Source organism: Saccopteryx leptura, chromosome 10 (genome assembly GCF_036850995.1).
Source record: "Saccopteryx leptura isolate mSacLep1 chromosome 10, mSacLep1_pri_phased_curated, whole genome shotgun sequence".
NCBI classification, from domain to species: Eukaryota; Metazoa; Chordata; class Mammalia; order Chiroptera; family Emballonuridae; genus Saccopteryx; species Saccopteryx leptura.
This window is the reverse complement of record NC_089512.1, coordinates 40,121,742-40,144,847: the sequence shown is the minus strand read 5'-3', so window position 1 is coordinate 40,144,847 and position 23,106 is coordinate 40,121,742. Positions and strand designations below refer to the sequence as shown.

At 35.6% G+C, this 23,106-nt stretch overlaps 1 protein-coding gene across 2 annotated transcripts in view; it reads left to right on the top strand.

Moving 5' to 3' along the window:
• STAG1 (STAG1 cohesin complex component) overlaps positions 1-23,106 on the top strand; it is a 475,156-nt gene that overhangs the window by 368,776 nt on the left and 83,274 nt on the right. For both annotated transcript variants that reach the window (XM_066352127.1, XM_066352126.1), the window contains 5 exons: positions 6,373-6,465; positions 6,556-6,645; positions 6,794-6,997; positions 8,154-8,224; positions 10,289-10,376. In XM_066352127.1, coding sequence (XP_066208224.1) covers positions 6,373-6,465; positions 6,556-6,645; positions 6,794-6,997; positions 8,154-8,224; positions 10,289-10,376 — 546 coding nt within the window. The remainder of the gene's footprint in view (positions 1-6,372; positions 6,466-6,555; positions 6,646-6,793; positions 6,998-8,153; positions 8,225-10,288; positions 10,377-23,106) is intronic.

The following is a 23,106-nucleotide window of genomic DNA, read 5'->3' as shown; positions in this document are numbered from 1 at the left end:
AAAAGGATACAACTGGGAAATATGTTTAAGACAAAAAACATATCAGGGCTCTGGAAATTCACCAAAGATGAAATTTTAAAATTGAGCATTTTTTCTTGAAAAACTGCTAAAACTTGCAATAAAAACAGCAGGAATTTACAGTCTTCTTGCCATGGGTTATAGTACACACATACTGCAGAAGTTTGATTGATGAGGTCTATAGTTTTACTGGAGTGGTATTGGAAAACCAGCAGCTTTTCCATCGAAGGGTGTAGACTCAATAAGGGATAAGTTGCAAAAGTCCCTTTGTCAACTAGAAATGGCAAACATGGTAGAAATAACCAAGGAGAATTTACCTCTGTGATATTCAGAGGTTGTGTTGTTCCCAGTTGGTAAGAACAATAGACCAGCCAAGAATCTAAATAAAAAATCTTGAAAGTGATAAATCCATAAAAGAATTAGATAATCTTTCCACACAGCCTTTGCTGACTGGGAAACCTGAAGGAACCCGACAGAAAATAAAAGTCAAGCCAAACTTAAGAACTAGCTGAACTTCTAATATGCTCTCTTTCCCACAAACAGATCAGGTCTCAGAAGGGAGAAAGAAGCCTTATAGATTTTGAAATATTCAGCACAACCTCTGCCCAAATCAATCTGTTGAAAAACGAGGGGACACCTAGGAAGCAGGCTAAAAAACAATAGGAATAAAAATCACAAGCAGAGGCCACACTTCGTGGAAGAGACTAATTACACATTTAAGTTAAAAGTTACTTCTTTTTAAAATGAAACTTTAAAAAATAACTTTAAATTTATTTTTACTGTAAAATATTATACAGATGTGTCTTTCCAAAAAAATTATAGCCATACAAAGAAACAGTAAAATGTAACCATATTCAGGGGGAAAAGCAGACAATAGAAATAGCTTCTGGATAGGTCCAGTTGTTGGATTTAGCAAAGACTTCAAAGCCCTTTTTATAAATATATTTAAAGAATTTCAGGGCAAAAAAATGACTCAAAAAGATAAGGGATCTTAGTAATGAAAAATCAAATGGAAATTCTAAAGGAAAGTAAAAGATAAATTTATAATTACATAGGTTCAATAAGAGATTTGAAATAAAAAAGAAATAGTGAACATGGAGATAGATGAATAGAAATTATCCATTCTGAAAAATAGGGAAAAATGATTGAACAGAGCCTCAGAAATGCGTAAAACAACATAAGTGCACCAGATTTGTGTAATGAGGTCTCAGAAAGTAAGGTAAGAAGTGAGACAAAGAGACAGGAAGCAAGTCACTCTGTTGAAAGCCAAAGATAAAACCTGAAGGCAACAATAGAAAACGTAAGTATAGAGGGCAACAGCAATAGAATTAGCAGTTGATTTCTTTCCAGAAACAGTGGAGACCAGAAGACATAGAGTGACATATTCGCTGAAGGACAGTAAAATTGCCAACCAAGAAATATAAATCCACCTGACCTGTGGTGGTGCAGTGGGTAAAGTGTTGACCTGGAATGCTGAGGTCGCCGGTTCAAAACCCCAGGCTAGCCTAGTCAAAGCACATATGGGAGTTGATGCTTTCTGTTCCTCTCCCCTTTCTCTCTCTGTCTCCTCTCTCTAAAATGAATAAATAAAATCTAAAAAAAAAGAAATATAAATCCAGTAAAATTATCTTTCAGATATGAAGGTGAACATTTTGAGGTAAACAATATTGAGAGGCATGTTGCTAAAAGACCTGCCATAGAAGAAATATCAGATAATAACTCGAATCAACAGGAAGGAATGATGTGTACTAGAAATAGTAAATATGTGATGGATGTAAAAAGCTATGTATATTATATATTTTCTTGTTTTTCTAAATTTCTATAAAAGGACACAGATTATTTAAAGTGAAAAGTATAGTGCTGTGATATTAAGGTTATATGATATATAGATACATGAGATATATTAAAATAATATGTAAAGGAAATTAGACTGGAGAAAAATTGCTATATTTTTCTGTAATTAACTCAATATTAACTTGGAGTTGATTGTAATAAGTTAAAGAAGTATATTGTAATTCCTAAAGCAATCACACATATCAACAGAGAAGTTATAACAGCACACTCAGAAATGTTTAGCCCCAAAGAAAGCAGTAAAGGAGGAACAAATACAAAAAATGACATAAGATATACAGATAACTACATATATCAAAATGGCTGGCAAAAATTCAGCCATATAAAAAATTACATTAAATATACATACAGATATAGGAAAGAATCCAAAAGTTAGAGATTAAGAAAACTGAAAAGTTGCTTGCTTTGGCAGCATATATACTGAAATTAGAATGATACAGAGAGGATTAACATGGCCTCTGGGTGGGTGGGACTATGGAGTGGGTATGAAATGATACTAAGGAATTATTTAATTTTTTGGAGGTGGTAAGTTTTATTCTTAAGTCTTTCTCTGTTAGAGACAATAAAATATTTATGGTTGAAATGATATACCAAGAATTGCCTTAAAATGCTCCAGGGAAAAAAAAACCTTCAGGGAAATTGATGCAACAATGACAGAATGAGTGTTACTGAAATTTTCCAAAATAAAAGTTTTAAAAATATGTATTGTCCCAACTTTGAGAGCCTCTTCGGGCCAATTTTTAGAGCACTTTCTTGCTTACTTTTAGAACATTGTTTAGGTTCACCAGCTTGAGCACAGGGTCGCCAGCTTGAGCGTGGAATCATAGGCATGATCCCATGGTCGCTGATTTGAGTAAAGGGTCAACTGGCTAGGCTGGAGCTCCCCCAGTCAAGGCATGTATGAGAAACAATCTACAAACAACTAAGGTGCCACAACTCCGAGTTGATGCTTCTCATCTCTCCCTTTTTGTCTCTTTATCTCTCTCTCTCTCTTTTTTTTTTTTTTTTTTTTTTTACAGAGACAGAGAGGGACAGATAGGGACACACAGACAGGAAGGGAAGAGAAGTGAAAAGTATCTCTTCTTCGTTGTGGCACCTTAGTTGTTCATTAATTGCTTTCTCATATGTGCCTTGACCAGGGGGCTATAGCAGAACAAGTGACCCGTTGCTCAACCCAGTAACCTTGGGCTCAAGCTGGTGGCCTCGGGGTTTTGAACCTGATTCCTCTGTGTCCCAGTCTGACACTTTATCCACTGCACCACCGCCTGGTCAGGCTCTCTCCCTCTCTTTAAAAAAAAAGTCAAACAACATCACTTTCACTGTTTCCTGTTGGTTATATATATCAGCCTTATTCATTGTGGAAGAGACCCTAGAAGGGCATGAATACTTGGAGGCCGGGATCATTGGGAGTCACCTTGAAGGCTTGTTGAGGCATAGGAGTCTTCAACCAGTCCTGTTTCCTTTCAATAGAGCACTGTTTAAAAATCAAAATCTTGGCACTAAGAGTGCTCATAGTCAGTTGGTTATCATTTCTGCTAGGCACTTTGAGTAGACAGAGCTAGGAAATACATATTTCTATATAAAAATATGTATTTAAATTAAACATATTCCTACTGCAATTTCTGACCTAAATTTATCATTGCAGGGTAATTGCTTCCTTGATTTCGTTCCCATTTTTTTAAAATATGTGAAGCATTTACATAGTTACAAAATCAAAACCATGTGAAAATATGTATTCAGACAAGTCTTTCTAATGTATCTCCCTCTATACCTCATTTCTACCATAGCCATTTTTGTTTCAATGTTTCATTTTGCATATATAAACACAGAAGTCTGCGCGCGCGCGCACACACACACACACACACACACAGAGATATGTATTCTTACTCTCCATCTTCTTCCTTCTCAATCTTTTACAAAAGATTGTGTGTAATTTATAACAGTGTTCTGTAACTTACTTTTTTCATTTAACAGTACGTGTATTCTGTTTATCACTTTGTAACTTTATTTGGAGATCATCATCCCCTTGTGGCTGCATGGTATCCATTATGTGGATATACTATTGAGAGTCTTTTTGTTGTTGCCAGTCTTTTGCTATTAGAAATAATTTGTAGTGGCCCTGGCCGGTTGGCTCAGCGGTAGAGTGTCGGCCTGGCGTGCGGGGGACCGGGGTTCGATTCCCTGCCAGGGCACATAGGAGAAGCGTCCATTTGCTTCTCCACCCCCACCCCCTCCTTCCTCTCTGTCTCTCTCTTCTCCTCCCGCAGCCAAGGCTCCATTGAAGCAAAGATGGCCCGGGCGCTGGGGATGGCTCCTTGGCCTCTGCCCCAGGCACTAGAGTGGCTCTGGTCGCAGCAGAGCGACGCCCCGGAGGGGCAGAGCATCGCCCCCTGGTGGGCAGAGCGTCCGCCCCTGGTGGGCGTGCCGGGTGAATCCCGGTCGGGCGCATGCGGGAGTCTGTCTGACTGTCTCTCCCCGGTTCCAGCTTCAGAAAAGTACAAAAAAAAAAAAAAAAAAGCCTGACCAGACGGTGGCGCAGTGGATAGAGCATCGGACTGGGATGCGGAGGACCCAGGTTCGAGACCCCGAGGTCACCAGCTTGAGCGTGGGCTCATCTGGTTTGAGCAAAAGCTCACCAGCTTAGACCCAAGGTCACTGGCTCAAGCAAGGGGTTACTCGGTCTGCTGAAGGCCCGCGGTCAAGGCACATATGAGAAGGCAATCAATGAACAACTAAGGTGTCGCAATGAGCAACAAAAAACTAATGATTGATGCTTCTCATCTCTCCATTCCTGTCTGTCTGTCCCTGTCTATCCCTCACTCTGACTCTGTAAAATAAATAAATAAATAAATAAAATAAGTAAGAAATCTTCTTTAAAAAAAAAAAAAAAAAGGAAATAATTTGTAGTGAATAATCTTGTATCATTTTATAAAGTACCAGGTATGTTGATGGGATAGATTGCTAAAGTGGGATCACCAGATCAAAAGAAAAATATGCACACAATTTTGTTAGCTATTAGCAAATTGTCTTTTCATAAGCATCATGCCATTTTTGCTATCCCATCAGAGATATTATGAAGATTGAATGAGTTCCTGACTTAATGGTCATTTGATCAAAGATAGCAATTTCCCATATCCTTAGACCTTTTATACATTGTAAAATGAATATTAAGATTTCTCAATATCCTGAATATATTCCAACATACATTCTACTTTATATATAATCCATTTGATTGCTTTATACAAAACTAAACATGATACTTGGTAGATCATTCCAAAATGATTAAATGTGTAAGGAGTTGACAAACAATCAAGTCCCTGGAGGAAGAATCATATAGGAGGCCCTATTTCTTCTTTCACATATTCTCAAAGAGTAAGGTTCACATTAATAAAGTGTCAATTTATATTGGAATATTTCTGGTCTATTAAACCTGTAAACGCAGTGATGGTAAGGCTCTTCAAAATAACAACAAAATGCGGAATACTTTGGAGAAGTGATTATCTTAACTGAGCTTGCATTTTAATATTTTATTTTTGGAATCACCTATGATTTAACTATATAGTTGAATACAGGCTAAGGTGATAGGCATCATCAGCTTGAATTTGTTCAGTGACCACAGGCTATATCTCTGTCTTAATTATTTCCTAACAGTTTTATGAGCTTTGCTCCAAGGAGAACCAAATGTAAATGATTCCAAGGATATTAGTATATGCCGGTGGTCAGCAACCCGCGGCTCGCAAGCCACAAGTGGCTCTTTGGCCCTTGAGTGTGGCTCTTCCACAAAATACCACGTGCGGGCGCTACCTCAATAAGGAATGTACCTACCTATATAGTTTAAGTTTAAAAAATTTGGCTCTCAATAGAAATTTCAATCATTGTACTGTTGATATTTGGCTCCGTTAACTAATGAGTTTGCCGACCACTGGAGTATATGCTATAAAAATAAGTGAAAAATGATTGGCTGCTAATGGTATTGAAAAAACATTAATTCCTAAGTATTTTTAGAAAAGTATATTTAACATAAGGAAGATCACTGTTAACATACTGAGATTAAAATTCTAGAAAAATTATTTCTTCATTGGTTCCAGTATTTTTATATTCATAAGTAGTTTTCTAAAAGTATTTATTTTTGTTTTCATTTAATCTGAGTAGTAATTTTTGTAAGATACTTAAATAAGTAACTATTAGTAAGGTAGTATACATGTTAACAAGAAGTTTGCATGAAACTAGAAACCTTTATTTTGGTAAATAGTTTATTAAGCTTCTCTTTATCTGTCAGTGCTTCATTATTCTGTGTAACATTCTAGATTTATAAATTAGTACTTAACACTCTTTTTAAAATAATTGTATTTAAAAAAATAAATTTAGTGGGCTGACATTGATGAGTAAGAGTATACAGGTGTCAGGTAAACATTTCTCTAGCATTTGAACTGTTGAATGTGTTGTGCACCCATCACCCAAAGTCAACACTCTTATTCTTTGCCCATTAAAATTTGTTTCTAGGTGCTAACTGCCAAAGAAAGGAAAACTCAAATAGATGATAGAAACAAATTGACTGAGCATTTTATTATCACACTTCCTATGTTGTTATCAAAGGTACAGTTTCATTTACATTTTTGTAATAATATTTCAAGTTTGCTTATTACACTATACTATTAGTTACTTCTTTTTTTCTTCTCCTCCCAGTATTCTGCAGATGCAGAGAAGGTAGCAAACTTGCTACAAATTCCACAGTATTTTGATCTAGAAATTTATAGCACAGGTAGAATGGAAAAGGTAAGACACTATGAAATTAAAATTCTGCTATTGTGTTCAGTTTTAATAACTGAATTATTTTAATTTTCTGTGATCATATAGGTTATTTCGCAGATGCTTATTTTTGTTTTTTGTTATTAATATCAATATCATTTTTTTCCCTCCTCAGCATCTAGATGCTTTATTAAAACAGATTAAGTTTGTTGTGGAGAAACATGTGGAATCAGATGTTCTAGAAGCCTGTAGTAAAACCTATAGCATCTTGTGCAGTGAAGAGTATACCATACAGAACAGAGTTGATATAGCTCGAAGCCAGCTGATTGATGAGTTTGTAGATCGATTCAATCATTCTGTGGAAGATCTATTGCAAGAGGTATGTTTTAAAGTTCATGTGTATATATAACAATTTTGGCTAATTATTCAAGGTAGCTGAGTGTGTAAATTATTTAAATTTTAAAATAAAATTTTTTAGAGTTCTTTACACCTTTCAGAATTTAGCATCATTATTGCAATTGTTCATCCTCTAAAGATCAATCTGAGCTTTATTTTAAAATTTTGTTTCATACAAGCTGGTTTTTTCGGTATTTTAAGAAAAAAAAATTTTAAGGACTGGCTTACCTTAAATCATTTTTTATTTTCTATTCCTGGAGCCTAATTTGCATTTTACTATTACTAATTATTATAATATGCTAAAAAAATATATAAAAATTATGTGCTTATAAAGGATCAGTGATTACCAGTGCTCAGGATAGCAGCAAGCATCTCCAACTGGTTATTTTTATAATTATTTCGTGATTCTCACATCCTGTCCTTTCTTCAGTCTATAGAACGCGTTCTTGAAGCCTCCCAACTTTTCTATGCTTTTGAGTTTCAGGCTGATATAATCTACTTTTTAATCCATGTAACTGATTTTTCTCTACTTTTAATTTCAACTTTTAAAATTGTTTTCACCCATTTTTGATTTTTCATTGTGATATTTTAAAACCTACAAAAGTAACTTACAATCAGTAAAATCTTTGAGGTAATAAAATTTTATCATATATACATACCCTTTCACTGAATAATTTTAAAGAATTCTAAAGTATTAACCAGAAAGGTAGACAGGCTCTGGTTAGTATACTCAGAAGTGTCATCATGAAACACAAAGGATGTGGGTTCTATTCCAGTCAGGGCACATATTGGAAGCAACTAATAAACAAATGCATAACTAAGTAGAACAATAAATGAATACTGAATACTTTTCTCTCTCTCTCATCAATTTGAAAAAAATGTTTTTAAAAATAAAAGTATATAAAGTCATGTTATGATGTTTAAAATGCAAAAATTATCTCAGTGTTGAAATTATGGGTTTCTTTGATTTTTGGGGGTTATTTTTGCTTTATTTGTATTTTGTTATTGACCAACAGTAAATCTGTATTATTTATAAAATAAAAACAACTTTTATTTAGGCAGTATTAATAGACTTCAGTGTTGAATTTGAGGATGAATTAAGTTATGGTAATGAGGTGATATCTACTTTTTATTTATAGGGAGAAGAAGCTGATGATGATGATATTTACAATGTTCTTTCTACATTAAAGCGGTTAACCTCTTTTCACAAGTACGTGGGTAAATTTAAAGTAGATTCAGTGAACAACATAGATTAGTCAGCATAAAACAGACATTTTATCATGTTAGCATCCATATAACAATTGGAAATTTTAGAGTAATATCAAGGTGTTGTGATCTTTTTCTTCATTATTCAATTTTCTCCAGATAAACTATGGGGTTTTATTATAATATGGTTACTTACGGAGTAAGATTTATCATTTCCTTTAATTAGTACACACTGTAAAAGTTTAAGTTCATCTGTATTTTTAACAAATTTGATGAGTTAATTCTATAAGCCAGAGTTTTATAGGTATAATTTTGATAGCTTTTAAAAATCTTACTAAATGAGAAATAATGGTTTGAGGAAAGACATGAAAGCTATATCTGTGACCTTTTATTTCTGAATTATTCTTGTTTGTTTACATAGACAGTAACAAATTTGAATTAAGGATAAAAGGCTTATTTAAGGAAATAAATGTCATTTTAAAATTGTAATTTGCATGTCCCTTATAGTAAGGCATGCTTTATCTTCTCCATAAAGAAAGGAGCCTGGCCAGGCTGTGGCACAGTGGATAGAGCATTGGACTGGAACGTGGAGGACCTAGGTTTGAAATCCTGAGGTCACTGGCTTGAGCGTGAGCTCATCTGGCTTGACCATGGGCTCACCAGCTTGAGCATGGGGTCACTGGCTTGAGTGTGAGATCATGTATGTGATCCTATGGTCACTGGCTTAAGACCAAGGTTGCTGGCTTGAGCAAGGGGTCACTTTCTCTGCTGTAGCCCCCTGGTCAAGGCACATATGGGAAAGCAATCAATGAACAACTAAGGAGACTAAGGAGTCGCAACAAAGAATTAATGCTTCTCATCTCTCTCCCTTCCTGTCTGTCCTTATCTGTCCCTCTCTCTGTCACACACACAAAAAAAAGGAAAATGGAGAACGTTGATTTCAAAAGAATGTTTAGGTGTAGCACTTACATCAGTGAATATTTCAGATTGTAAAGCATTGTCTAAAATCTAAGCCTTTTTTAAACACCTTTTCTTTATATGCAATTACATTTTTTAGAATTTCATGTAGGAAAAAGCTTGTTTTTAAAAATATTTAGACGTATGAAAAGAAAAGTTGACAGCCAATTATCTACTATTTTTAGTAGTGAAGCTCAAAATAATTTAAAATGTCAGCTTTATATTATTCAGAAGTCTTCAGCCCATGTCAGACCAGGTAGTTGCAGAGTGGATAGAGCGTTGACTGGGATGCAGAGGACCCAGATTCGAAACCCTGAAGTCACCAGCTGAGCACAGGGTTGCTGGCTTGAGTGTTGGATCATAGACATGACCTTTGGTCCCTGGCTTGAGCCCAAAGTTCGCTGGCTTGAAACCCAAAGTCGCAGGCTTGAGCAAGGGGTCACTTGCTATGCTGTTGCCTCCCCCAGTCAAGACACATATGTGAAAGCAGTTAGTGAATAACTGAGGTGCCTCAAAGAGGAATTGATGCTTCTCATCTCTCTCCTTTCCTGTCTGTCTGTTCCTATCTGTCCCTCTCTCTATCTGTCTCTCTCTGTCTCTGTCACACACACAAAAAAAGTCCTCAGACCATGTAAATAGCTACATAAAGTTTTGCCATGTTTCCCTTCCCCTGATTTTGTCAAAAAAGGTATTTTAAATTACAGTGAGTAAGTGGATTTTAAAATATACTGAAAAGAAGAGAGGTTACCCATCTATGGAATATGAGCTTAGGTTGACCATCTATCTGGTAATAATCTTCACTTAAATGTATAAAGTTTAATTGTTATTGATTTTTTTTTAATGAATTTCTAAGATCAGCTTGGGCTCTCTCCACCCCTTTATTCTCTTACTCTCATTACCCTCTTCTTTCTTTCCTCCCTCCCTCCCTCCCTCCCTCCCTCCCTCTCTCCCTTCTTCCCTCCCTCCCTTTCTGGCACTCAGACATTTCCTTTATGGAACTTTTTCAATTCCATAAGAAAGTGAAGTTTTTTTATTCCAATCACTGAAACTGAACTCAAAATAAATTTTCCTTTACTCTAAAATAAAATTAATATATTTTTGTTTATTTTAGCGCTCATGATCTCACAAAATGGGATCTCTTTGGTAATTGCTACAGATTACTGAAGACTGGAATTGAACATGGAGCTATGCCAGAACAGGTAGGAGCTTACTAATATTCCTTCTATTTCTCTTGAGAAATCAAAGCTTTTTGAGATCACACAGGATTATCTAAAGCCTTAAAGTACTTGATAATTTTTTAAGATAGCCATCCTCTTTGAGAATTATTGCCATAGTGTTTAAATGTTACTGTTTTCAAAATATTAATGTTAAGGTAAACATTACTTTCTTAGGAAAAATATTGCTATAGTAGCAGTTTTAAAACTTGATTAATTCAGTATAATGAAAATTTCTCATCATGCCATGTTCCTGGAACTATTCTAGGTGCAGATAATACATAGTAAGCCTTAAGTATTAGTATTTGTTGTAGAACCATACATAGTTAAATAAGTCTGCGATTTTTAGCAGATTGTAGAACGTTTTACATTCATACATAAGTTCGAGTGGAAAGGGCAGAAATTCAACAAACTTTCTCTAGTCTGGGAGAGATTTAGAATAGCTGTATTAAAGAACATTTGCTAATGAACAAGTTTTTACAATTAATTTTACAGTTGTAACCATTTTATTATTAACATTTTCAATTAATATTAATTAATAACTAGCTTTTAAAAATTAAGAGTTTTATTTTGTACACAGATGACATTCATTTAAGTAAACCAAACTACCAACCCCATAATTAGATATAGGTAGTGTTTAGGAGTGATCTCTTTCATTTTCTTTTGATGATATAGAACACTTAGATGACAGACACATTATTATACTAAAGCAAGAAGAATTTCAATAGTTATAACAAATTATAATTTTATATTAAAAATTAATCACAGCCCTGGCCGGTTGGCTTAGTAGTAGAGCGTCGGCCTGGCGTGCAGAGGTGTCCTGGGTTCGATTCCCGGCCAGGGCACACAGGAGAAGCGCCCATCTGCTTCTCCACCCCTCCCCCTCTCCTTCCTCTCTGTCTCTCTCTTCCCCTCCCGCAGCCAAGGCTCCATTGGAGCAAAGATGGCCCGGGCGCTGGGGATGGCTCCTTGGCCTCTGCCCCAGGCACTAGAGTGGCTCTGGTCGCAACAGAGCGATGCCCCGGAGGGGCAGAGCATCACCCCCTGATGGGCAGAGCATCGCCCCCCTGGTGAGCGTGCCGGGTGGATCCTGGTCGGGTGCATGCGGGAGTCTGATTGTCTCTCCCCGTTTCTAGCTTCAGAAAAATACAAAAAAAAAAATTAATCACAGAAACATGCTTTATTATTGCTATGATTATTTTTTTTAACCTAACACTATGTATTTTGTTTATCTCTACTTAATGTAATAGCCTATCTTTTTTAAAAAAACTTTTTAAAATTTATTGATTGATTTTAGAGAGACAGAGAGAGAAAGGTCGAGGGAGTAGGGAAACATTCACTTGTTGTTCCACTTAGTTGTGCATCCATTGGTCCCGTATGTGTTCTGACCTGGGATAAAACACGCACCCTTGGTGTTTTGGGACAGCGCTCTAACCAGCTGAGCTAACCGGCCAGGGCCTTTAATAAACCTGTCTTAATAACATGTTCCTGATTATGTTAGGTATTTTTATTGTAGTTTGTGGAAAGAGGCTAAATATTTGACCTTGTTTTCTTCATTTATTGCTGACTTTTCAACTTTCATCCCCTCAATCTCAAAATTTGTAATGGCATAATTATAATTCACTGATACTCTCAAGCTGTGCTTCAGAGTTGAGAGGGGATGATAGAGTTAAGGTGTTCCTTTTTTGGTTTTCACATTTTCCTCAAGAGGACAATATGAATAGCACAACTCTATTTCACTTGGTTATTATAACTATATCTAAATTTATTTTTTAATTCACTACACTATCATTTATTGTCTTAGAACTGACTTGTGACAGTCTTACAGTTTTGTCATCTGTGGTTATTTTGGTTTTCTGTTTTCACTGCAAATGTATTATTTTCCCATTTCAATTTCTTTAAATAAGAGAAAATAATTTATGTAACATTTTCTTTCACTTTTTTAACTTCTTAAACAAATATTCTTCTTTTAATTTATTTTTATTTAAATATATCTGGTATACAATCTTATATTGGTTATATTCATTTCAGGTGTACAATATAGTAATTTTACACTTTTAATTGTGATCACCCCACTAATATTCCCCCCCAGAGATAGAGAGTCAGAGAGAGGGATAGATAGGGACAGACAGACGGAACAGAGAGAGATGAGAAGCATCAATCATTAGTTTTTCGTTGTGACACCTTAGTTGTTCATTGATTGCTCTCTCATATGTGCCTTGACTGTGGGGCTACAGCAGACCGAGTAACTCCTTGCTCGAGACAGCGACCTTGGGTCCAAGCTGGTGAGCTTTTGCTCAAACCAGATGAGCCCGCGCTCAAGCTGGCGACCTTGGGGTCTCGAACCCGAGAGATGTCTTCTGCATCCCAGTCTGATGCTCTGTTCGCTGCGCCACCACCTGGTCAGGCTCACCCCACTAATTCTAGCAGTCACCTGTCACTGTGTAAATTTATAACAACATTATTAACTATATCTACATTCCTCTTTTCATCATCTACCTTCCTCTTTTCCATCTCCTCAGCCCTAGTTCCACCCTTCTGGTAACTATCCCTCTGGTCACTGTTTCTATGAGTCTGTTTTTGTTTTGTTTGTTTGGTTTGTTTTGCTTTAGATTTTCCACATATAAGTGAAACCATATGGTATTTGACTTTCTCTAACTTCACTTAGCGTAGTTCTCTAGATTCATTTATGTTGTCACAAATTGCACATTTTTATTTATTTTTTGCCTGATTAGGCGGTGGTGCAGTAGATAGAGCATTGGCCTGGTACACTGAGGACCCAGGTTCAAAACCCCAAGGTCGCTGGCTTGAGCACGGGCTCATCTGCCTTGAATGTGGGCTCACCAGCTTGAGCATGGGGTCACCAGCTTGAACGTGGGATCATAGATATGATCTTATAGTCACTGGCTTGAGCCCAAAGGTCACTAACTTTTTTTTTTTTTTTTTTACAGAGACAGAGAGAGTCAGAGAGAGGGATAGATAGGGACAGACAGTCAGGAACAGAAAGAGATAAAAAGCATCAGTCATTAGTTTTTTGTTGCAACACCTTAGTTGTTAATTGATTGCTTTCTCATATGTGCCTTGACCGTGGGCCTTTAGCAGACCGAGGAACTCTTTGCTCAAGCCAGCGACCTTGGGTCCAAGCTGGTGAGCTTTTGCTCAAACCAGATGAGCCCACGCTCAAGCTGGCGACCTTGGGGTCTCCAACCTGGGTCCTCCACATCCCAGTTCGATGCTCCAGCCACTGCGCCACCGCCTGGTCAGGCCGAAGGTCGCTGGCTTGAAGCCCAAGGTCACAGGTTTGAGCAAGGGGTCACTGGCTTGGCTGGAACCCCCTAGCCAAAGCACATATAAGAAAGCAATCAATGAACAACTAAGGTACCACAACTATGAGTTGATGCTTCTCATCTCTTTTCCTGTCTCTCCGTCTGTCTTTTAAAAAAATTCATTTTTATTGCTGCATAATATTCCATTGCATATATCTACCACATCTTCTTTATCAATGGACACATAGGTTACTTCAGTATGTTGGCTATCTATAAATAATGCTGCTGTGAACGTAGAGATGTATGTATCTATAAAAATTAGTGTTCTCATTTTCTTTGGATAAATACCCAGAAATGGAATTGCTAGGTCTTATGGTATATCTATTTTTAGTTTTTTGAGAAATCTTCATATTGTTTTCTATAGGAGCTGCATCAGTTTGCAGTCCCACAAACAGTATACCATTCTTGTTAGCATGTTATTTTTTTATTTTTCAATAATAGCCATTCTTTCTGTTATAAGTTAGGATCTAATCATGGTTTTGAATTAAATTTTTCTAATGATTAGTGACGTTGAAAATCTTTTAGTGTGCTGGCCACCTATATGTCTTCTTTACAGAACTGTTTTCATGTTTTCTGCTCATTTTTAATTAGATTATTCATTTTTTGTTGTTATTGAATTCTTTGAGTTTCTTGCATATTTGGGGTATCAACTGATAATATCATTTGTGGACATATTCTCCCAGTCAGTAGATTGCCTTTTTGTTTTGTTGAAGGTGTCCTTAGCTGTGCAGAAGCTTCTTAGTTTTATGATGTACCATTTGTATATTTTTTTTATTTGTTCCCCTTGTCCTAGAATATATGTCCACAAAAATATTACTCACTGATGTCGGATAGTTTACTTCCTATATTTTAGTCTAGGAGTTTTATGGTTTCAGACCTTACATGTAAGTCTTTAACTTATTTTGAGTTTATTTTTATATATGGTTTAAGGGAGAGTAGTCCAGTTTTGTTTTGTTTTTTTCTTTTTCTTTTTTTTTTTTTGTTTCTTTGTTTTTTATGTGTGTGTTTTTTTGCATGTATCTGTACACCACTTGTTGAAGAGCAACTATTGTTGCTGCAGTGAATATTTTTACCTCCTTTGTCATAGATTAGTTGACCATATAAGCAAGGGTTTATTTCTGGGCTCTCTATTCTGTTCCATTGTCTATTTTTGTGCCAGGGCCGTACTGGTTTTCTGTTTTTGTTTTTAATTTATTGGGATGACATTAGTTAATAAAATAAGTAGATTTCAGGTATACCATTTTATAATACATTATCTATACACTGTACCACTAGTACCATACTGTTTTGATTGTTATAGTAGTTTGTAGTATGAGGTCAGGGAACTTTATATCTCCAACTTTGTTCTTATGAAGATGACTTTGGCTATTCAGAATCTTTTGTGGTTCCATACGAATTTTAGGATCATTTGTTATGCTTATGAGAAGAATGATATAGGTATTTTGATAGGAATTAAATTGAATTTCTAAATTGCTTGTGATAGTTTGAGCATTTTAATATATTAATTTTTCCTATCCATGAGCACTATATATATATATATATATATATATATATATATATATATATATTTGATTTTTTTTATTTTTTTTTATTTTTTTTTTAGTGTCATGTAGTTTTGAGGGTAGAGGTATTTTACTCCATGGTTATGTTTATTTCCTGGTGTTTTATTATTTTTGGTGCATTTGTGAATGAGAGTGTTGTCTGCATTTCTCCTTCTGATTGTTCATTATTAGTATATAGGAACATGATAGGTTTTTGTTTATTAATTTTATATCCTGCTACTTGACTGCTGAATTCTTTTATTCTATTAATTTTTGGTAGATTTTTGGGGGGTTTCTGATGTACAGTATAGTATCATATCAACCACAAATAGTGACAGTTCTACTTAATCTTTTTCTATTTAGATGCTTTTTATTTCTTTTTCTTGCCTGGTTGCTCTGGCTAGGACTTCCAGTACTATGTTGAATAATAGTGGTGAAAATGGGCATCCTTGTCTTGTTGCTGATTCTAGAGGGAAACCCTGCAACTTTTCACCATTGATGATCATGTTAGCTATGGGCTTATCATATACATACATGTAGTCTTTATGAAGTTGAGGCAAGATCCTTCTATGCCTTCTTTGTTGAGGGTTTTTAATCATAAATAGATAGTGGATTTTGTAAAATGCTATTTCTGTATCTACTGTGGTAACAATGTGGTAAATTACATTAATTGTTTTTCAGATGTTGAAGCAACCTTGCATCACTAGTTTACTTGATTACAATGAACAAAAAAAATTTTTTTTTTTTTTGCAAGAGAGACAGGAAGGGAGAGAGATGAGAAGCATCAACTCATAGTTGTGGCTAGTAGTTGTTCATTGATTGCTTCTCATACATTCTGTAACTGGGGAGAGGGGTCTCCAGCCAAGTTAGTGACCATGGATCATGTTGATGATCCCACGCTCAAGCCAGCAATCTTGGGGTTTCAAATCTGGGACCTGTGTCACAGGTCGACACTCTATCCACTGTACCACTACTGGTCAGGCTCATTTTTGTATTTTTATATTTTCCATATATCTTGTATTGCTTGAGTGGAAATAGTGGGGAGAGATTAAATGCTAATATGTATTATCATCATGCTCTGGAAATCAGCATATGCATTTTTAGACTGAACATGATATAGGGGTTGAATTTAACAATAGGTTATTGCATATTGTATAAATAACAGAGTCATGCTTTCCTTGGAAGACTACACATTTAGTTCCTTGACTGGGCTTAGAAATTATTTCTAGTATACACTTCTGACTATTCCTTGGGTATGCAATATCAAAACCCTTTGAGACTACTCCCTCCATTCCACACATTCATAGAGACACATCCAATTTATGACCTACTTAGTCATATATGACCAAAAATCTTTTTGAGTGTCAGGTCCTGAGGTTTAAAGGTATGTTAGAAGCAACTCTTAAAATCAAAATACTTGATTTCTTTTTTTAACTATACCTCCTGAAGCTCTTGTTATTATTTTGCAAGCCCTACTACCCTTCACTTAGTTTAATTTCTCATTTTCTCTTATGAATTACATTAGTTGACTATTTTGTTTTACTCTCTCCAATCTAGGCTCTGATTCAGTAATTCTTAACCGTGTACGTGAATTAGATAACCTTTTAGAATTTGGAATTTTTTTTAAATACTGGCATACGCTCTCTAATACCATTGAGAGGATAAATTGGTATAAGCTTTTTAGAAGTTTGTTACTGTGATCAAAATTAAAAATGGAAGTATCCTCCATCTGAATATTTGTAGCTCTAGTAATTTAGACTACAGATATATATTGGACAAGTATACAAAGATGTAGGTACAAAAATGTTTAACATTATTAATAAAAATTTAAAACTTGAAATAACATATATATAGAGGACTGGTTCAATATGGTAAGATAGTTTTGATTCTGTGCGATGCTATGCTGCTGTAAAAAATGTGGTTGGTATTATTTATGCTATAATATTCTATGTGAGGAGAGGTATAATGAAAAAGGCAAGGAGGAGAATGGTAGGTAAATGTATATACCTTTTAGTTGACAGATTATTTCTGGGATAATACATAAGAAACTTACCTGTGGCTTTCTCAGTGGAAAACTAGGGATCTGTGCTGGTTGAGAAACTTAATTTGAGTTATACACCATTATACTGTTAGATATTTTATCATATACAATTATTGCTTTCTAAATTTAAAAGCCAGATGTTTAGTAATGAACAGGTAGATACTGAAATTTTTAAAACATGTTTTTTTATAATAGTGCCCAAAACATGCAGTGCTTAGGTATAATTTTATAAAATATGTGCAAGATTTGTAAAAACCATAAAACACTAATGGAAGATCTTAGTGAAAATATATCATATTCATGACTTAGAAGACTCTTAAGATGTCAATTCTCCTTCCAGAAAATTGAAGAAGAAGCAGTACTTCCAAACACATTTTATGAGTCCAACATAACTCTTATAGTGAAACCTGGCAAAGAGAACACAAAAAAAGAAAACTACAGACCAATATCTCTAATGAATACAGATGCTAAAATACTAAACAGAATACTAGCAAATGGAATACAACAACATATTAAAAAAATAATTCATCATGAACAAGTGAGATACATCCCAGAATCACAAGGATGGTTCAACATATGTAAAATGGTTTACATAATATACCATATCAACAAAACAAAGAACAAAAACCATATGATCCTATCAATAGATGCAGAAAAGGCATTCAATAAAATACATCATTTTATGTTTAAAACACTCAACAAAATGGGTATAGAAGGAAAACATCTCAATATAATAAAGGCCATTTATGATAAACCATCAGCTAACATCATATTAGATGACATAAAACTAAGGACTTTTCCCTTAAAATCAGGAACAAGACAAGGTTGTCCACTTTCTCCACTCTTATTCAATATAGTGCTGGAAGTTCTAGCCAGAGCAATCAGACAAGAGAAAGAAATAAAAGGCATTTATATTGGGAAAGAAGAAGTAAAGGTTTCACTTTTTGCAAATGATATGATCCTATACATCGAAAACCCCAAGGACTCAACAAAAAGACTACTAGAAACAATAAACTAATACAGTAAGGTCACAGGATACAAAATTAGTATACAAAAGTCCATTGCCTTCCTATATGCCAACAATGAGACATCAGAAAACGAACTCAAAAAAATAATCCCCTTCATGGTGGCAACAAAAAAAATAAAATACCTAGGAATAAACATAACAAAGAATGTAAAGGACCTATATAATGAAAACTACAAAGCATTGTTAAGGGAAATTGAAGAAAATACAATGAAATGGAAAAATATTTTTTGTTCTTGAATAGGAAGAATAAATATAGTCAAATATTTACTATACCCAAAGCTATATATACAAATTTAATGCAATTCTCATCAAAATTCCAATGTCTTTTTTTAAAGAAGTGGAACAAAAAATCATCAGGTGTATATGGAACTATAAAAAACCCTGAATAGCCAAAGCAATCCTAAGGAAAAAGAACGAAGCTGGGAGCATTACAATACCTGACTTCAGAATATATTATAGAGCCACAATAATCAAAAAAGCATGGAATGGGCAGAAAAATAGACCAATGAAACAGAATAGAAAGCCCTGAAATAAAACCACATATACATGGTCAAATAATTTTTGATAAAGGGCCAACAACACACAATGGAGAAAAGAAAGCCTCTTCAACAAATGGTGCTGGGAAAACTGGAAAGCCACAGGCAAAAGAATGAAACTCAACTACAGTTTGTCCTCCTGTACCAGTATTAATTCAATATAGATTAAAGACCTAAATATAAGACCTGAAACAAATTACATAGAAGAAAACATAGGCACTAAACTCATGGACCTTGGTTATAAAGAGCACTTTATGAATTTGACTCCAAAGGCAAGGGAAGTGAAGGCAAAGATAAATGAATGGGACCATATCAGACTAAGAAGTTTTTGCTCAGCAAGAGAAACTGACAACAAAACAAACAGACAGCCAACTAAATGGGAGATGATATTTTCAAACAACAGCTCAGATAAGGGCCTAACACCCAAAATATACAAAGAACTCAAAAAACTCAACAACAAACAAACAATCCAATATAAAATGGGAAGAGGACATGAACAGACACTTCTCCCAGGAAGAAATACAAATGGCCAACAGATATATTGATTACTTTCTCATATCAAAAGATGCTCATCTTCATTAGCTATTAGAGAAATGCAAATCAAAACTACAATGAGATACCACCTCACACCTGTTCGATTAGCTATCATCAACAAGACAGGTAATAGCAAGTGTTGGAGAGGCTGTGGAGAAAAAGGAACCCTCATTCACAGTTGGTGGAAATGTAAAGTAGTACAACCGCTATGGAAGAAAGTATGGTGGTTCCTCAAAAAATTAAAAATAGAACTACCATATGACCCAGCAATCCCTCTACTGGGCATATACCCGCAAAACTCAAAAACACTGGTACATAAAGACACATACAGCCCCATGTTCATTGCAGCATTGTTCACAGTGGCCAAGACATGGAAACAACCAAAAAGCCCTTTAATAGATGATTGGATAAAGAAGATGTGGTACATATATACTATGGAATACTACTCGGCCATAAGAAATGATGACATCGGATCATTTATAACAACATGGATGGACCTTGATAACATTATACTGAGTGAAATAAATAAATCAGAAAAAACTAAGATCTATATGATTTCATACAGAGGTGAGACATGAAAATGAGACTCAAGGACATGAACAAGAGTGTGGTGGTTACTGGTGGTGGGGGGAAAAGGGAGGGACACAAAAAAAACAGAAGGTGACAGAAGACAATTTGACTTTGGGTGATGGGTATGCAACATAATCAAATGTCAAAATAACCTGAAGATGTTTTCTCTGGACCTATGTCCCCTGATTGATCTATGTCACTCCATTAAAATTTAAAAAAAAATGTCAGTTCTCCCAAAAACTATTCTTAGATTTAACAGAATTTATTTAAAATCTCAGCAGAATTTTTTGTAGAAACTGACAAACTGCCCTGGACAGATAGCTATGTTGATTAAAGCGTTGTCCCAATACACAGAGGTTGCTGGTTCAGTCCCTACTCAGGGCACATACAGAAACAAACTGATGCTTCTGTCTCTCTCTCCCATCCTCTCTCTCTAAAATAAAAAAATAATTTTTAATTTTATTAAAGGAACTGACAAAATTATTTTAAAATTTATATGGAAAATCTAAAGAAATAAAATAATGAAAAGACATTTTTAAAAGAACAAACTTAGAAGATTCACACTACCTGAAAGAATAGATCAAAGTAACAGCACAGAGAATCCAGAAATAGACCTGCACATATATGAAAACAATAGCAAGTAGTAAGTGTATTATGATTATAGTCCTTCACTCATATACTCCTTGCATATAAATGCCAGTGATGTGTTACTCATTTGCCCCATTAAGAGTTCTGACAGTGAATACCACCACTTATGATGATGTTTATCATCCTCATATACTTCTCCATTACAATGGCACCATCTTATCTAAAGGTGGTAGAAGATAAATTTAGATTTTTTTTCATCGATTGCTCCAAAAATCAGTTATTTCTGTAGGAAAAATATCAATCATTACATAGGAAAGACATGCATCTAAAAATGTGCAAGTCAAATAAGTTTTTTATAACGAAATGTGTTGGGGTTGCATTGGTTAGTAAAACTATAATTTGGGGGGTTTTGTTTGTTTGCAAGGGAGAGAGAGACAGACACAGGGACAGACAGGAAGGGAGAGAGATGAGAAGTATCAACTTCTAGTTGTGGTATTCATTGATTACTTTCTCATATGTACCTTGACAGGGGACTCCAGCCAAGTCAGTGACCCCTTGCTCAAGCCAACAACCTTTGGCTCAAGCCAGCGATCATGGAGTCATGTCTATAATCCCACACTCAAGCTGGTAACCCTGCACTCCAGCTGATGAGCCTGCACTCAAGCTGGATAAGCCTGTGTTCAAGCCAGTAACCTGGGGTTTTAAACCTTGGTCCTCAGTGTCCCAGGCCAGTGCCCTATCTACTATGCCACCGTCTAGTCAGGCAAATTATATAGGTTTTGAGTAGTTCATTTCACTAGTCTCTTCTGCTCCCTTCCTTTCAGGTAGGAGTATTCTCAGCAAAGATTTTGTCAGGAGAAAGCCATTTTCAGAGAAGTTTACCTTAAATTCAGTGATTAGGTGACTGTTTTTATATGATCTATAATAAATTGGCATGCCTTCATTTAGCTCACTTTTGATTATCTCCAAGCTCGACAATCTGAGCTGGATGAGAGGCATGACTGTGGTTCGGTTGTCAAGAGCAGCTATTGGCTTTTGGAATACACACAGTGCTTCAACCAGCTGTATGTCCATACACATGGAAAGGTCTTTTTTTCATCGAATAAAAACAGTATGGTTCTTTCTAATCTAAAACAATGATATTATGTCTTGGCTCCAGTCCTGGTTCTTGGTCTTCTTCACCATGAAATTTTATCTTCTGGCCATCTTTTATACCAGGGGTCCCCAAACTACGGCCCGCAGGCCACATGCGGTCCCCTGAGGCCATTTATCCGTCCCCCGCTGCACTTCCGGAAGGGTCACCTCTTTCATTGGTGGTCAGTGAGAGGAGCACATTGACCATCTCATTAGCCAAAAGCAGGCCTATAGTTCCCATTGAAATACTGGTCAGTTTGTTGATTTAAATTTACTTGTTCTTTATTTTAAATATTGTATTTGTTCCTGTTTTGTTTTTTTACTTTAAAATAAGATGTGTGCAGTGTGCATAGGGATTTGTTCGTAGTTTTTTTTATAGTCCAGCCCTCCAACGGTCTGAGGGACAGTGAACTGGCCCCCTGTGTATAAAGTTTGGGGACCCCTGTTTTATACCATTGTCAATATGAACATCTAGAATCTTTTCTCAAAGTACCTTTTTTTCATTGTAGCATTTACATCAATCCTAGAACAGATTCATTCCCCATGGTTCTGCCACTCCATGTATACAGTCTGAATTTGCTGAACCATTCCAGGTCCTATCTGATGAATTCTTATTCTCAAGCAAGTACTCTGCTTGAGACAGCACTCTACTGCTCCTTTCTTACCACCTTGGCCTCCATATTTGTCAAAAATCATTCTTTTGCAGAGCTCATTTTCTTGTGTGGCACCATTATATAAATCTTTTAAGGTTAATGAGAACTGATGCACAGCATTTTTACCTCTTTTCTCTCCATAGCCTTTCTCTTCCAAAAATATATTAAAATGTTTTTGGAGTAGCCAAAACCACTACCTGTTCCACCCTCTTTGATTACCTGTTCTCTTTTGTCACATGATTCCCTTTTCTTTGCATCAGAGAGTACATCATAAACTTGAGAAATCTGTAAACTTTTGTCTCCTTCATTTGCGTTCTTATGAGAGTGATAATTTAAGACCTGCTTCCTGTAAGACCTTTTTTAACTTTTCCTGGGTAACATTGAGTTGACCCCCCAGAACATTGTAGTTAATGGTTTCTTGTACCTTTTGACAGTCCATGAGCAGGCCAAGGCTCGTGAGGGCAGGAGAGAGCATGTTGCTATGCACAGCCTGTGCTCCTCCATCTCTCACTTAGTGTTCTTTGGTCAGTTGTTTTAAGACAAAGGTACCAAGAAAATTCTTTGGAGAAAGGGTAATCTTTTCAACAAATGGTGCTGAAACAGTTGGGTAGCCACATGCAAAAAGTGAATGTCAGTCCATACCTCACACTATATATAAAAATTAACTCAAAAGAGACCATCAACATAAATGTAAAACTTACAGCTCTAAAACTGCAGGCACATAAGAAATGCACATAAGAAAATCTTTGTGACTTTTTGTTACTA